The sequence below is a fragment of the Megalops cyprinoides genome, chromosome 5 (genome assembly GCF_013368585.1).
Source record: "Megalops cyprinoides isolate fMegCyp1 chromosome 5, fMegCyp1.pri, whole genome shotgun sequence".
Classification (NCBI taxonomy): Eukaryota; Metazoa; Chordata; class Actinopteri; order Elopiformes; family Megalopidae; genus Megalops; species Megalops cyprinoides.
Genome location: NC_050587.1, coordinates 28,042,605 through 28,057,419, shown reverse-complemented (window position 1 = coordinate 28,057,419; position 14,815 = coordinate 28,042,605). Strand labels below are relative to the sequence as shown.

At 42.0% G+C, this 14,815-nt stretch overlaps 2 protein-coding genes across 8 annotated transcripts in view; both read left to right on the top strand.

The window, feature by feature from the left end:
- vldlr (very low density lipoprotein receptor) overlaps window positions 1–7,935 on the top strand; it is a 33,458-nt gene extending 25,523 nt beyond the window's left edge. Inside the window, exons 17-24 of one of the 7 annotated variants that reach the window (XM_036528361.1) lie at window positions 1,017–1,088; window positions 1,506–1,577; window positions 2,068–2,139; window positions 2,941–3,012; window positions 3,918–3,959; window positions 4,592–4,672; window positions 5,357–5,526; window positions 7,172–7,935. In XM_036528361.1, the coding sequence (XP_036384254.1) occupies window positions 1,017–1,088; window positions 1,506–1,577; window positions 2,068–2,139; window positions 2,941–3,012; window positions 3,918–3,959; window positions 4,592–4,672; window positions 5,357–5,526; window positions 7,172–7,207 (617 nt within the window). In that variant the 3' untranslated portion in view covers window positions 7,208–7,935. The remainder of the gene's footprint in view (window positions 1–1,016; window positions 1,089–1,505; window positions 1,578–2,067; window positions 2,140–2,940; window positions 3,013–3,917; window positions 3,960–4,591; window positions 4,673–5,356; window positions 5,527–7,171) is intronic. The other 6 variants (XM_036528363.1, XM_036528362.1, XM_036528365.1 and 3 more) reach the window with 6 other exon arrangements.
- Window positions 7,936–10,973: 3,038 nt separating this feature from the next.
- kcnv2a (potassium channel, subfamily V, member 2a) lies at window positions 10,974–14,697 on the top strand. The gene is made up of 2 exons (XM_036530146.1): window positions 10,974–12,284; window positions 14,381–14,697. Exons 1-2 carry the CDS (start codon window positions 10,977–10,979, stop codon window positions 14,672–14,674), a joined length of 1,602 nt encoding a protein of 533 aa, XP_036386039.1. The 5' UTR covers window positions 10,974–10,976; the 3' UTR covers window positions 14,675–14,697.
- The last annotated feature ends 118 nt before the right edge of the window (window positions 14,698–14,815 follow it).

Here is a 14,815-nt window from a genome sequence, read left to right as displayed (position 1 = left end):
ATCTCAGAATGCGTTTGAGGCTTGGGAAGTGGATCCATATCTTGCATGGCCTCTGAGAGAAACTGATATTTTGATGCCCTAGTGACTTGTTTGGGTGCCTTTGGCTGCATTCCCATCCTCCTCCATTACCCCCCCCCCCAAATCTCCCTCATGGGAGGCCCAGGAGTATTTTTGCTGACATCACTGAATGGGACACTGGGGCTAGCAGATGGGGGGGATTAAAGCCTAGATGTCTGCTGACTTCATTCTGCCATAGGCTTCAGAACCTGAGAGCTCAGTGTAGTACATTAAGTTTGCATGTTTTGGTTGTTGGTCCTTGGAAGAGGGAGAAAAATCAAAAGCTCAAGCTCTGGTAGTTAGCCTGGCAGCCAGCACCTGGTTAACATCTATTGCTTGAAAGAAATGTGTAACTGGTAAAGTTATCCAGAGCGGGACAGAGCTACATAAATACCTAGCTAGGTGGCTGTAATGGCTTGAGAGCGTGTACTCTGTACCTAGCAAGTTCAGTCAGGTAGCTACTTTTTCATCGCAGCGCAAAGCATTACATGTGATTGGGTATGTGTATGTCATCCATTATGCATTTCATTTAAAAGTGACAAAGCGGGCTATATGCTAATGCTTTCATTTGAGAACTAGTGTCTGCCATGTGTTGTGTTGTGTTCTATCAGGGGTAAGTGACTGATCACAGATTTGTGGTTTAAGATGTCTCTGCCTCAGAGGAATATGTCATAGGCTTCACTCCCTCACTGTGAAGCCAGCACTTTTGCAGACCTGCTTGAAGGTGCAAGAACCCTCTCCTCAGCAGTTCACCTATGTTATTTAGACAGTGCTAAATACTGAGGCCACAGTGCCCCTAGTCAAGGGATTTGACCAACAAGGGTGTAGGGGACAGAGTGGGATGAAGCCCTAGGATTTAAGGGTTGTGTGGGCAACGTATGGTATGACTGTCCATTCATTGGCAAAATTTGACTCTTCCGTTTTGCTAAAGTGCTGCTCACTGCCCTCTTTCATGACAGTCATCACAGCCACATCTCCAGTGCCCACATGGTATGATTGGAAAATGCAAACAAGGCCCACTCATCCTCCAGGTAACGGCATCCGTCGGGCAGCATTGACTTCCTTCTGCCAGCCTGGCATCTGTAAACTGTGGCATTACAGCCTTGGGATTTGAGCTGAAAACCCGTTAATGAGCATTTAACATTGCATCCCCCTTAGTGGCAGTCTGTGGCTTATGCTTTATGCTGATTTAAATTGATTGTAAAAGATTGCCAGAGATGCAGACATGGAAAAGACCCATATGTTCAGCTGTACAGTTTGTACCATGATGTACATGTAGTCTACTTATATTACTTAACTTGTGCTGGGGAAGTGTCAATGTCTGTGGTTGAGCAGAACTGACACACTGGTCTAGTGGCTTGTTTAGGGCCATAGGGGCAGTTTCAGACTCAATGATATAAAAATCCATCACTGTTTTTCTGAAGTGTTACTCATTGCCCTTGTGACAGTCATGCCAGCCACATCTTCAGCCCCCACAAAGCATGATGGGAAAGTGCAAATGCGCCCCACTCGTCCTCCAGGTAATATCTGTAGGGCAGTATTAGCACCTTCCTCCTAGCCTTGCATTTGGAAGCTGTGGTGTTCCAGCCTTGATTTGAGCTCAAAACATGTTAATGCGCATTTCACACTACAGTGTCTAGCTGCATGTTACGTGGTGACAAGCCAAATAGTACAGACGCGTGAGCAGGCTGTTCTGGCTGAAGTCTGCAGCTCTTACAAAATGCTCAAAATTTATTTCAAGAGGGGTATACAGCTATGGAGTACTGTGAAGGGTCTCAGATATTGAACTTACTACTTTTGTTGAATGATGTATACGTGTAAGTTGCTAATATTGTGTTTAGCATGTAGCATGTCCAATTGAAAGGAATTGGTACTTTGACAAATAGTGGTTTGAGTGCCTCTTAGAGTAGTTGGTGTCAGTGGTGTTTGAATGGTATGAATAACAAAATGGGAAAACTTAAATTTTTCCCATTAATGGATAGAGCTCCTCATTACCCTCTCTTGTGACAGTAAAGACGACCGCATCTTCGGTGCCGAAAAAGCATGATGGGAAAGCGCAAATGCTCCCCACTCGTCCTCCAGGTAATGACACCTGTCAAATGGCATTTGCAGTCTGGTTCCAGCCTTACATCTGGATATTGTAACTAATCCCACCACCATTGATATAATGCTTTTGAGGGGCCTAAAGGTCAGACTGAGACATTGCTGTTGGTATTAATGCTTCAGCGTAGTGACTGGTTTGTGAGTTATAGACAGTGATGTGAACCAGTGGATAACAAAGGGGAATCTTGCATTTGGTGTTGGTTGTCACAGTGGTGGAAATGCAGTGAAATGAGTTTATACTTGGCGTAGCAAATGGCCGGTGATCAATACCACCCTATTGCCTAGGAAATCACCCCACATATAGGATTTATTTGCAAGTGCAGTCACGGTGGAAGACCGATGCTACACCATATGCTGTATGTGGGTATATATTAGTTCACTTGTCTTGCAGAGACTTACATCAGCCAGGGATACAAAAGACTGCCACAGATTTAAGTAAATAAGGTCTGATTGTGGCTTTTACTTAATGCTGATGAAACTGATTTTAAAAGAGGGTTCTACAGAGATTTAGACAAGGAAAATGCCAGATGTTGAGCTGTACATTTCATACCATGATGTGTGCAATATATGTAGCCTGCTAATGTTGCTGCTTTAAATGTACTCTTGACTGGGGGAAGAGTTTAGCTTATGTGACAGAAATTAAATCTGACCTTTAGTGGCTTGTTTGGCGTTTTATAGGATATGTTTTGTGTGGGCAATTTCCGATTCAGTGGTATGAATGGGCAAAATTTGATTCTTGCCTTTTGCTGAAATGCTTCTCACTGCCCTATTTCATGACAGTCACAACGGCCACGTCTTCAGCGCCCACAAAGCATGGTGGGAAAATGCAAGTGGGCCCCATTCATCCTCCAGGTAATGACAGCTGTCTGGCAGCATTGCACCTGGGTACTGTAGCATTACAGGCTTGGGATATATGCTCAAAACATTTTCATTTAAAACTGCAAAGACCTGCTGCATCCCCCTACATTTGAGGCCTGACCATTGTGTGGTGGCTGAAGTTGGGGTCTCTGGCTTATGCTTTATGCTGATTAAATTGACTGTAAACTGTTAGATGGAGACATGGTAAAGACCCAGGTGTTGAGCTGTACATTTTGTACCATGATGTACATGTATTCTACCAATGTTGCTTCTAGAATGTGGAAGTGGTTTAGCACAACTGGTTGAGGAATAGAGTGGGAATTGATAGTCACCCTTTTGTGATAGCTTGTTTTGGAAGGCAAACAGGAGCAGCGCGGTGTGGCTTGACTAAATGAATAAATGAAATTTATGCGTATTGGTTATTAAATGATCGCATTAACTGAATCCATTAAGTTAAGGTTGGTGAATCAGTTAGATGTTGAGTTCATGAACATTTTGAAGAATTCATTTTCCTTGAACTCATATTTGCTTCTACTGTTTAAAATTTTGTTGATCAACGCTGCTGTGGGCAGACTAGAGTAGTGATGCTTCCAGAATGTTTTCTGCAGCAGACCATAAAGAGTTGGATGTTTGTTTTTACTAACTTCTGTGTTGGAATCCAAGACAAATTAAGTGCATGTCCTTCACTAGTGTGTCATTTCTGAGCTGCATTGTAAATTCTATTGCTGGCTGGCTGCCAAAACAATGAGGAAAATGCTGTTTATCTTGTCAAAGAGATACAACTGGCTTTGCAGTCGTGGCTGGGATAATTTTCCCTGCATTGCACGTTAAAGATCTGTGTCCTGTGGCTGTAGTGATGCTCATCTTGCACTGATCCTGATATTTTGTTTCGTTCAAAGTGTCCGCAATACCAAAAGTCATCCCCAAGCCAGTCCCTGATGGTAAGCCCACTTCAGTCTGATTTACCCATTTATGAACATGTTATCAGGTCCAGATCATTTCGGACCCCCAAACCTCAAGGATAGGCATTAGTGAATGGTAATAGTCCTGCTTGTTGATATTTTCCTAAAGTACGGGGGGGGGGATGATTGATTTTCCCAAGAGGGAGGGAAAAGGGCTCATGTATACCCAGCATAAACATCTTTTATACTCAATGATTTATCCAAGCCAATGTCTTGCTGAATCTTTGTGTTCATCCATCTCCATTGTCCATTATTCATTCCATTTGCCTGCATATGCATCTGCTTGGCCTAAGAAATTTTTGTTTATAGTAATTTCCCTTCAATATGATCATACAAAAGCCAACCCAGATTATCACAGTCCGGGTGGTTTTACAGGTTCTTAACAAGGATATTCTTGGCACAGAATCCTCGCTGACTGGCTTAATTGAGTGTTGTTACTCTTAGAAAATGACAAGCAGAAGGGCTTCTGGAAAAATCAGTTTTGGCACAGTTCCCAACATGTGATAGTTCTGTGTCAGTGGAAATGTGAAGGCAAATGGCCTATTTGGAGAACAGAAGAACGAGTCCTATTACAGCACGTGCAGGCTAACCCGCTTTCTTTTGTGTTAAAGAGGGGAATGTCAGCACCTCCATCCATGAGGTGAATTCATCTGCAAAAGGGTCTGCTGCAGCCTGGGCCATTCTCCCTGTCTGTGAGTACTACCCTTCTTTTGACCTTCAGCACCTGAGCTCTCTGTGGGGTGCTCTAAGGCACACAGCACATATTTCTGTGCTGTATCTTCACATTACAATATGCCAGTATAAGTGTTTTTTTTTTTTTTTTTTTTTTTTTTTTTTAGGAAAACTTTTGAGGACTGGAATGAACTATCCATTCTCAATCTGTTGTCATAACTGAGAACCACAGTGATAAAGTTTTTTGTCCTAGGGATGTCCTCTTTAAAAATTCCTCCTACTAGTTTCAATACACTGCTGGCAAAACGGTTCATTAGATGAATGTTTCAAAACATTAACAGTTTTATTATCTCCCTCTGTAATTGTCTGTGAATTAGCTTAACTCCGGTACTTTTGAGAAATGGCTATTTAAGAGATTAATTTTCCATTGCTTTACACACACACTCACTTACCTACCTCTTAGTTCCACATATGACTGCAGATTTCAAAAGCTGATCGTAAATCAGCAGATAGTCAGTCATTCCAGCAGTTTAGTGCACTTACGGAACTCTGCTGATCTGAAGACCGACATTTACCGGAGATGCCCATGCAGTTTGATCCCTTTTCCATTAGACAAATGGCTCATGCCGTGTAATATAAGTGTGTGGGAAGCCCTTCTGATCCAAGCGGCATCACCCAGTCTCTCTGCATGCCACTCTCCCCAGTGTTGTTGGCCATGGCTGCTGCTGGAGGCTACCTGATGTGGCGCAACTGGCAACTCAAGAACAAGAAGAGCATGAACTTCGACAACCCCGTGTACTTGAAGACCACCGAAGAAGACCTCAACATCGACATCAGCAGACATGCCTCTTCTGTCGGCCACACATACCCGGCGGTGAGTTTTTAACCCAACACGGTGTGTGTCACCCATGAAGGGCAGCTCCACCAGAAATGTCACATGGATCCTTGCCTTTGTGTGCGGTGCAAATTAGAAAGCAAGGAACTGGTTTCAAAGAATTGTTGCCTTTCATGCACTCTTATCTGTGCCACACAGTCCCCTGATGCATGAATGATGAATAGACACTTGATTTATAAATCCCCTCCCTGTGTGTTTGATTTCCATAGCAACCTTCAAACCATGTACAGGTGGCCATTCTTAAACATTTAAGCAATTTTTCATAAAATTGATAAATTGATTTTTCATAAAAATGTAGGCCCATTAAAGATTCACTTGAACCAAACTAGTTTCACTTCACTCTGCTTCTATCACCCAGATTGCAGTGTTTTTACAATTAGCATGAGGCTAGCGTACTGCTAAAATGGATAGTCATCCCACGCAATAAGACATAAAGCAGCTTAGTGTACAAAAATAGACAATCTACAGCAGAGGCATTACCTGATCAAGGCTTTTTTTTCCTGTTAAGAATGAGTAATGCTACTTGCAGATACAATTTGCTGTCATCCTGAGAACGGGTGGAGGGATGCATTTGTTTAAGGGTTGAATGGCCTGAAGTTGGGTTATTCCATTCTTAATCTGTTTTAATATGGGCATCTGATATAGTTGGGGAATATGTCGTTAAAGTATGAGGTTACTTGTGGAGAATTGAATCAGATAAGGTTATAATATACCACATCTTGTGTTGCTTTAGTATGAGGGTGTTAGGCATGACACATATCTTGAGTTATTTTCCATAGCACTTAACAATTTTAAGATTAATAAAATGCTGCCTTGTCTTCAGACAGGGATGGTAAAATGTAGACAGATCTAAACCAGCAAGGTGTCCGTGGTTGAAGTGCATGGCATGCAGGATAAGTTTGTGATCAAACAGTATTGTTAGCCACACCACAGCTGTTAATATTTGCGGTTGTACTTCTTGTAAGATGCATTGAATGCGCACTACAGTTCCTCTTGCTGATCATGTCAGTAATTATTGTCATGAAAAGTGGAAATTATTTGGGAAATGAAAATACTTCATAATTATGGAGTCATTGAAATTTTAAAAGGAGTTTTTAATGCAGATTTTCATTATTTCAGTTTAATTCTGGTATTCCCTCTAAGTTGTCATTTTTAAGCATTATTTTCCCCAAAATGGAAATTTCGTTGGGCAGAAAAAAGGGGTAAATTCCAAAGGCAGATTGAATGGAGACCTCTGCCTTGTTCCCCACATTGGGTGACAAGAAATTCCAAAGCAATGAATGAATCCCTACAATGACTTTAAATGTCTGCACTTCCATACATGAATAATGTAAATCCAAATCACAACCCATAGATGAATGACAGAACCAGGCTGAAAAGGGTCCAGTCAGGATCCAGAGAATAGCTCTAGTGCTTGTAATGTTGTAATGGTGTCATTTGAACAGCCCTTCACAAGTCTAAGGTGTTGCTTATAACACCTAATATTTTTTTTGGTTCACCACACAATATAAAATAAGGCACATGGGTCAGGCAGCATAGATGCATACTGCTCAGTGATGATCACTCTTTGGTCAGGGATAACTAAATGTAGTACTCACTAATGTTTGTTTTCTCCTTTTTACAGATATCAGTTGTGAATACAGAAGATGACTTATCGTAACCCTACCCTAAGATGCTACTTCATCTGTTAACGGTTTTTGGTATCCATGCCAATGCCTGCTATTGCAGCAGAGCTACAACCAGATGCCTTCTGAAGTGCATTAAGTTGATATTTTTGAGGGATGTATGTGTCACTGTTTATTGTGCATACAATAATGCATTGCATCCTTTAAGCCTGCTTTAAGCATACCCAAAGCAACAGAATTTTGGGGCATGGTCCATTTCCACTCCAGTTTCCAGTTTCTGCAGCTCAACATGGTTCATTGGTTATTGGGGGACCCAGGTTTGGTCTCACTGCAATCCCGTCTGATATTTATGGTTTGAATATTTAATGAGATGCAAATTTTAGACAGTCATGGCTTAAAGATGTATCTTTTTTCTGAACATTACCTCCTGAAGCACATTCTTATGAAGCTGTTGTGTGTGTATGTGCGGGGGAAATGAGCTCTGTAAGGAAAGTGCTGTTGTGACATTTGTAAAACAAAAAAATTGTACATATCCCTCCCTAGAGAACATAATCAGGACTCTCAAGCACTTTGTTCAAATGCTCCTCTGTAAATAAGATTGTATACATTTGACCGAATCAATTTTTTGCTATGGTTGGGCATAGTACCAGGGTAGAGGAAAATGTATTTAAAACTGAATAATTTGTTAAAATATTTTGTATGTTTGTGTGCCGTTCCTGTGACCTTTTATAGCATTGTACAGGGGGACTAAAAGCTCTGTACTGTGAGGAATAAAACATTTGCAATCACTTCAAATAAAATAAGACTTTAAAAATCTCCATTCGGTCTTGCCTGCTTACTAATCTCTTAAAAATGGGTCAAGGGATCATGTCATCGGGACCCCCATAAATGGATTTATAAGATTTCTGGGTAGAAATACCTTTTGAAAATGATTTTGTATGGGCTGGAAGTAGAGGTGAGTAGAACACTGGAGGGCACCCTAAATCTCTACTACTTTTTCCCCATATGCTGTTGGAACCATTGATGTGTCCTGTGTGCTTGGCCGAATAGAATTATCCATTTAAAATGTCAATTTAATTTACAAGTGCTGCTATTGAGTCTCCCACTCTCTCAGCCCAGTCCTAGAGGTATACAATTTCATGTCCATTCAGCTGCAGCTGTGATGTCTGTCCCTGGAGAAGTATGTTATGTTTGGAGAAAATGTGGAAATTAAATGTTCTGTGCTACCCACTCAGCCTTGTGCTCCTTTTCATGGTAAGCCAAAGAAAAGGTTCTTGTAAAATTAATGGTGTTTATTTCTTTGGAGAATGAAAGGTGTACCATTTTAGACGAGTAATGACTAACAGTAATTTTTGTATGAGGTTTTTTTTTTTTTAAACCAATGCAAAGGGTGATGACACCAACTCAAATTAGACCACTTTGCAGAATCATTGTTCCTGAGAATGTGGTCAATATTGGGTATTTAAAGGTAGTTAATGAAGTGGCACCATACCTCATGGACTTTTTCTGTCTGGACAAACTCAAATTCATAGTTTCTTACTTCTACATTAAGGTTATGTGACTGAAATATAGATGTGCTACCTTTGACTTTACAGAAAATTGGCAGTGTACTTAATGGATTATGCTAGCCATGTATAGTAAAATAATGGTGATAATTACATGGGTTACTAAACTGTAAAACACCACTTGCATAGGTGTGCTACACAGACTGTGGCTCCCACAGTTTTCTTATAAATGTTTAAAGATTTCAAAAATGTGATTCAATGGATTGATACAGTATGCAGTGATATTTCAGATTTAACCATATGCTACTGCCCACCAAACTTGCAAGGACTTTAGTAGTGGTCTGTGTGCAGGAAGTGGGTTACGGAAGTAATTACAGCCATTTCTATACTTGCATATCCATTTTTATTTATTTATGCATGTCCTGTGTCCTGCATATTACCTGCTCCATATTCTACAGCACGTGATATTGCCTAATGGCGGGGCGGGGGGGTATTTTAATTTTGTTTTCATTCAACAGAAGAAAACAGAACCAGGTGGCTGTTTGGATTAAGCTTTAATAGATTCTAGTCTCTATCTGAGAATGGAGAATTGTTTGTAATCGGGGGGGAATTAAATGGATCCGGACTTGGACTCCCATTGACACGTGATGGGAGATTCCTCCTCCTTACACACATGCCAGAACGTGACTGCAGGAAATCAAATCCGTCTGTAAAAGTTCTTTCGATGCAAGAGTTTACTATAGACAGTAATTAATTGAAATGTTAATAGTAGCTAAATAAATGCAGCTTGGGTTTATGATATGCTGTCATCAGAGTTCACTAAAGGAATCTAGGCTGGGGCTGGTATTAGTCTGTACATTTCATCACCCCTAACCCCTGGTGCAATTTAGTCTACCCACCTATATTAATGTTACATGTGTCAAAAGTATGTAGGGGCAGTGGTTGCTAGTATTAAAATGTGGAACGTAAACACGAGACAGAATTAACAGCATGTTGGAAGTGGGTAATGGGGTTGAGCACAAACAAGTTCACGCAAAGGGGCAAGATCCTCTAAGTTGTCTTTAATTGGCATTTTCCTTTGTTTGCACCAGAGAGGCTTACAAGGGTACAAAAGTTCAACCTGACATAAGGAGAGGTGGTGGTATTGTTTGGCCATTAGATATGCCAGTTGCCTGGGAGAGACTGGTAGTGCTAGTCATGACATTTTGAATTTCTTTTAAACCCAACTGTTTTGCAAGTGAATGTCTGTCTTCTTCAACAGGACGAGAAGCATACCTGTTACATTGCTGTTGGGTTTGTTGCCATTGTCTGTAACCCAGTGGTCTTAAGTCTGAATGACCTACCTCTCATTGATATTTTTTGTTCTCTTACTGGCCACATTAGCAAGTTCATATTGTTAAATTAAGAATGTATTAATTTCTTATTTTTGGAGAGAATGATGGGTGATGTACTCGGTGTGATCAAGAACGGCAGAACAATATACTGTATGTACAGATCAACAATGTCAGGACAAATGCTTTTTTGGGCCTTTTTTCTGTCTTATTTTTATGAATGAAGTTGTGGAGTTGTGTCCTGTGCTGATTCATTCCAAAGATTGTCAGTCACTAACGATAATATCAGCTATTTATGCTAGCTAGGCTGAGATCAGCCACCCTTCCTCTGTTTTAACACTTAAATGTCTTGAATCTTTTTATCTTTATATCAGTAAAGTGCCCAAAGAGAAATATATTCCTGCCACCACAGACCAGTTATCTGCATTTATCATATTCACAAGAAAATCTGTTGAAGCTGAATTTCCAGTCACTGCAAATCTTCTGTATGTGTGGTTCCATTTTCTTTTCATGAGCATTATCAAATTGTTTTCAGTACTGAGTCCAATCTGTATATTGTACAGTAAAACATGTACTGTATATTGTATATTAATACAAAACAAAATGTATGCATTAAATCACAAAATTGAAAAAAAAAATCCCCACCAAGATGAGGTAAACAAATCCCATTAAGTTGCTAGAGGTCACTGAGTGGCCAGTAGATTTTTGAATGTAAAGCGAATGAAAGACGTCAGGGCTGAGAGAGATCCTGGAAGAGGATAATATTTAAAACTTTAAGCACACAGATCCTCTCAGTCAGCAACATTAGAGGGTCAGTGCTGCTTCCTGCTCGCATCCTCCACTCAGCCGTGGGGAGGGTGGGGCGGATGGGGGAGGGGTATTAGAGACATTTAATGCCTCCAGGTTTAGAGGCGCCGTCTGCTCAGTGACCTGCGGCATCTTGGATCGGCCGAGAGAAGACTGGCAGCATGCTCAATTTCAAAAGACGGAGGCAGAGCCTCTTCCCCAATTACAAGCTTGGGGGCTCGGACTCCACTGCCAGAGAGGAGGATCAAACTTTGCCATTCGCCAAGGAAAGCCTGGTGAAGCAATGGAACTCCATGCAGGACCTAAGTGTGGACATCTACGATGTCTTTGCTGAGGACGACGATGAGGATGAGAAGATGCCCGTGTCGCCGTTGAGGCTTATGTCCTCCCCTCAAAAGAACTACATGCTCAACATCAATGTGGGGGGCAAGGTCTATCAGATGTCCTACAGGGTTGCAGCCAAGTACCCGAAGACCAGGATTGGACGGCTGGCCACGTATACCGACCACAACAGGAAGCTGGATCTCTGTGACGACTACATTGTCCAGAACAACGAGTACTTCTTCGACAGAGACCCTGATGTTTTCCACAACATCTTTACCTTCTACAGGACTGGGGTGCTCTGGATTAAAGATGAGCTGTGTCCCCGCAACTTCCTGGAGGAGATCAACTACTGGGGCGTCCGGATCAAGAACACGCACCGCTGCTGCAGGATCTCCTTCGAGGAGCGCCAGGACGAGCTGAATGAGCAGCTGAAGGTCCAGAGGGAGCTGCAGGCGGAGGTGGAGATGGAGGAGAACGAGGAGCTGTTCCGCGACATGGCCATGGGCCACACCCGTCGGGTCATCTGGAACCTGATGGAGAAGCCCTTCTCCTCGGTCACCGCCAAGCTCATGGCAGTGGCTTCCAGCTTCTTTGTCCTGGTGTCCCTGGTGGCCATGACCATGAACACGGTGGAGGAGATGCAGTACAAGACGCACGCGGGCCAGCTGAGCGGGAAGACCTACGGGGAGTACGTGGAGACCTTCTGCATCGCCTTCTTCACCATGGAGTACCTGTTGCGGCTGGTGTCCACGCCCGACCTCAAGCGCTTTGGCAGGAGCGTGCTGAACGCCGTGGACCTGATCGCCATCCTCCCGCTCTACCTGCAGCTGATCCTGGAGTGCTTCGAGAACGACGACTACGGGAAGCACACGGACATTGAGACGGTGGGGCGGGTGGGCAAGCTGGGGCAGGTGCTCCGCATCATGCGTCTGATGCGCATCTTCCGCATCCTGAAGCTGGCGCGCCACTCCACAGGCCTGCGAGCATTCGGCTTCACTCTGCGCCAGTGCTACCAGCAGGTGGGCTGCCTCTTCCTCTTCATCGCCATGGGCATCTTCACCTTCTCGGCCATGGTCTACACGGTGGAGCATGATGTCCACCACACCAACTTCACCAGCATCCCCCATGCCTGGTGGTGGGCAGCTGTAAGTACCTTCCGCAATCTGTTGATCTCTGTTGATTGGTCACTCTGAATCCCATCATTCTGAGGGTCACCATACATCTTCATACCACATACCAAAACAATACATTAATATATGAATAATACATTAAATTATAAATAAAATACCTTAATACCTCCATATCATGATAATGCATTAATGTTTCATTGATAGTATAGTGGATTTTAATATGCATAAATATATATTAATATGGCTGCCTAACAAGATTTTTATTTGTTCACTCATCAGATAGAATATACTTACGTTAACCAGGTCTTCAAAATTTTCACACATTGTTGTATTTTTTTTTTTCATTTGACAAAGAAATATACATATTCATGGTTTTTATTCTTCTACAATCAAGTACAAGAAAATATTAGATGTTTATATGTACATTTTGACAAAGCATCCAATACACAACCGATTCATTTTTACAATGCTCCTTGCATACACCACTACTGCCTTTCTTTGCCATTGTCTAGCTTTACTTGACATAACTTGTTAAGCTTGTGAGTGTCAGCAACTAAAATTATTTTAGAGGATGTTTTGTAAAAGGATTTTATTTATATTGTAATGTTAATGACATGGAGTGTCTTGTCACATTACAGTATACTGCTTCAGTGATTTTAACTGATGCCATGATGTCAGTGTCCATCTACATCCACTTGCAAGCATTTTATGACATTAGAAACAATCTGGCTGACTGATGAAAACATTCAGGTTGATTTTAGGTAAGCTACGCACAACTATAAATGGCACCATTAGATCCACGTGGCCCAGAGGAAGTACCAATCACTGGTTTGCCAACAGCAGTATTACACTTTAGTTGCCCATGGGGGGAACCCTGGCCTGCGTTCACCTAGGATTATTCAGAGACAGTCAGCAAATAGTCCATGCCTGAGTGTTAATGGACACTTTTTTCCATTGGTTGCTCCAGTGCCAAGAATAGGTGTTTAGGGATACCCCTGGCAGCAAGCTGTCTCTTCTAATTGGTGGAGATTCAAAGAGACATGGTTATTTCAGTTCACTCAGCCAGGCATGCTGCCTAGTTACTGGCGAAAGGATTCCCACCTAGTGCCTTAATTCTGTGATGCTATTACATAATGTTTGAAAGAGGACCCCTACACAAAGAGGGTATAATATCCCCTGTGTCACTGGGCTTCCCTGAAAAACAACTCCAGAGAGCATATGTGGTTTTTGGAATACCTATGTTAGCTCTGTTAAACTGTCAAAGCACAATGATGCAAATGTTAGAGCCATTTGAAAAATGTATGCCTAGCTACTGATGCCACAGGATTTAATGCTAGGGCCGAGTGTGTGTTTATATGGATTAACTTGGTTCCGACGAAATCTGTTTCAATTTGAAAGGTCCTCACATTTCTGCAGCATGGCATTAATTGAAGTTCTTGTACCTGTCTGTAGCCATTATAATGTACAATACTGTTTCTGTGGAAACTGCCCTCAATGTCATGTGTGGGTTGTTTGGAATGTGTGCGGAAGTGGAATTGGTATATCTGGAAAACCTGTGGGAAATATGTGAAATAATTACGCTATGAGAAGCACATCATTGTTGTTATGAAAAGTAAAGCTGCTCTGACTATCTGTCACTTGCATGGGTCCCTTGGGTATATGCTGAGGATCACTAAATGTCAGTTGAAGAATGCTGTGTAGGTTTTTATCTGACCAGCCTGCACCTTGTACATATGATAGACAAACAAATGATGGAGGCCACACCTAATGCAACCCTAGAAACTGTTCATGAGAAAAGGGTTCAATCATGTGAATACTATATACATTTTCCTACTGTAAGAGGAAAAATATTATTGGAACAGCAGTTGAATTTTAAGCAAACTGAGGACAAAAATCAGGTTTCCATTAACAAAAATAAGTAATTGGAAGAGGGAGATGGTCTTTGCAAAATAATAAAAAAAAAAAACTTTACCATTTTAACAGCATATCAAGTCTTTTCATTCTAAAATGTTCATTCTGTCCTTATTTTCTCATAGAAAATATCAATGCCCATCCTTTCCAAACCAGAATATATCTTCACTGATAATGTAACCTCTGGATTGCCCTCCCAGGTCAGCATCTCCACTGTGGGCTATGGCGACATGTTCCCAGAGACACACCTGGGCCGGCTCTTCGCTTTTGCCTGCATCTCCTTTGGGATCATTTTGAACGGCATGCCCATTTCCATCCTCTACAACAAGTTCTCAGACTACTACACCAAGCTCAAGGCCCACGAGTACACCTCCAACCTGAAGAACCGTGGGAAAGTGAGGTTCACCAAGAGGGCAGTCAAAAAGTTTACAGAGATATGTGAACAACCCAAGTGCTCAGAGCACAACCACCCATCCATAGAAATTGACAGCTGAGACACGAGAATGACTCGATTTGACTCGACCCCTAAATCCTGACAACGTGATCACAGATGCTGAAAAAAGACTAAACCATCTGAGAAACCCTGAATGCAACTCAAATGGGGGGGGGGCATTTTTGACATGGTGAAAAGACAA